This window comes from Convolutriloba macropyga, chromosome 1, assembly GCF_964194025.1.
Source record: "Convolutriloba macropyga chromosome 1, txConMacr16.3, whole genome shotgun sequence".
Taxonomy (NCBI): Eukaryota; Metazoa; Xenacoelomorpha; order Acoela; family Convolutidae; genus Convolutriloba; species Convolutriloba macropyga.
In genome coordinates this window covers 20892117-20894067 of record NC_134468.1, presented here as the reverse complement: position 1 = coordinate 20894067, position 1951 = coordinate 20892117, and the positions used below count along the sequence as shown (strand labels likewise).

Here is a 1951-nt window from a genome sequence, read left to right as displayed (position 1 = left end):
ATTAATGGCTCTGGTGCCAATGTCTGCTGGGTTGTTAATTCCACTCACACGTTTCCGCTGTGAAACATCAGTTGTATCCAGTATCTCAGCCACACGGTTGGCCACAAACACTTGTTGTTTGCGATGAGAGAGCTGTGTATCCATTGTACTGTAGTTGAGTCCGAACAGAAACTGTAACTGTGTATCTTCATTTCGTGTTCTTTGACAATTTGTTCCTTCAATCTAACTGCCATCACCGCTGATTGCAATTCCAAGCGTGGTATTGAAAGATGCCTCATCGGCGCGACTCTGCATTTTCCAATTACAAATGCTAAGCCGGATGAATATTCCTTTGGTTGCGAACGCAGATAGGCCACTGCACACATCGTGTCCTCAGATGCGTCAGCAAACACATGAAGTTCAATTTTGTTCTCCAATGTATTGAAGTATCTTCTGTCAATGCTTGATTCGGCTACAACAGGAAGCTGTTCCTTTCATTTCAGGAATTCTGCTTCTTCGCCAGGCTCGACTTTGTTGTCTCAATGTTGCCCATTCTTCGTCCAGATTATCTTCAACAGGCGCCTCATGTGAACACTGAACGGAGCAAATAATCCAATTTGGTCAAATACTGAAGATACCAGAGACAAGATCTTCCTTTATGTTATGGGAGCCTCGACGTCTTTGCTGGTACCTCTGCAGACTTGAAGACTATCGTCAGTAACATTCTATTGCAGTCCAAGTACAGATAATCTCTGTGCATTTGGTTCAACATCAACTTGCTTGGTATTGCTGATTGATTTTAAGCATTCAGGTATCACTGCGTTCACTTCGTCATTGTTGCTAATACATTTCTTCAACTCAAATCCATGGTTCGAGAGAAGTGGTTGTAGCTGATTGAACATCTCGATACCTTCTTCAGCTGTTTCTACTGATTTGATTAAATCGTCCATGTAGAAGTTGTTGTGGATTGCATTTGCCGCAATAGGGAATTCATCCTCAATGCCTACTCGTTTGAGAGCGTCGTTCGCACACTTTGGTGAACTCTTTGCTCCAAAAACGTGTCGCTGGTACTCGTACACTTGCACCGGGTCATTAACTTTTGGTCTCCATAAAAATCTCAGGGTGCTCCTGTCTTGTTCAGGAACCTGCACTTGCAGAAACATTGATTCGATATCAGCTGTCAGGGCTATTGGACCTTTGCGAAATCTGAAAATTGTTCCCACTAACCCATGTAGTAAATCGGGACTAGTAACTTATCGTTCAGGCATACGTCTTTATACCTTGATGCAGCGTTGCAAACACTGCGGACTTTACCGGGTTTGTTCGGGTTTAGGACTGGATGGTGTGGCGAATACCATAATTTCCCAAAAGTGCCCTTGATTTCTGATTCGTGCAATATTTTCACGATTCTCTTCTCAACATCTGCATCTATTGACTGTTGATAAAAACTTTTCAGATTTGGGTCCCTTAGGAATCTTCGCTCCAGTGAGTGAAGCTGACACAAGGCTGAGCCATAGTTGTTTGGTAGGTTCGGCTCTGGTTCGCTCCACAGCATTCCTACTTCTTACCGCTCGCCTGTAAATTTTGTCGCACTCTCAAGCATCTTTTGTGCTTGCAGTTCCTTCCTAGACTGACTGTGGCGACGTTTATTTTGGATGCATAGGTTTCTATTTCCCACCATGACTGAATATTTTCTGCCATTTTCGCATCTTCTGTGCTGGCAAAATGACAAACGTTTTGTTTCCTGTTACCTTTCATGGCTCCACTAACTACCCATCCTGCTTCTGTTAGGAAAGCGAAAGGTTCATTTTGTGTTCCAATCTTGTAGTCTAATGCTCTTTGGAGGTTGTACGCATCTTGACCTAAAATGATGCCAACTTCCATCAAATTAAAGCTTCTGTTGGGAAGTACACTCAGATGATTGAACATTTGTTTCAATTTGCTGTAGTCATAGTTTGTGTCTCCCAAAGAA

At 42.9% G+C, this 1951-nt stretch overlaps 1 protein-coding gene across 1 annotated transcript; it reads right to left on the bottom strand.

The window, feature by feature from the left end:
- Nucleotides 1-704: 704 nt before the first annotated feature.
- LOC142335299 (uncharacterized) lies at nt 705-1534 on the bottom strand. The gene is made up of 2 exons (XM_075383774.1): nt 1260-1534; nt 705-1185 (listed from the first exon to the last, which is right to left on the bottom strand). The coding sequence occupies exons 1-2, from the start codon at nt 1532-1534 to the stop codon at nt 705-707; spliced, it is 756 nt and encodes a 251-aa protein (XP_075239889.1).
- Nucleotides 1535-1951: the final 417 nt, after the last annotated feature.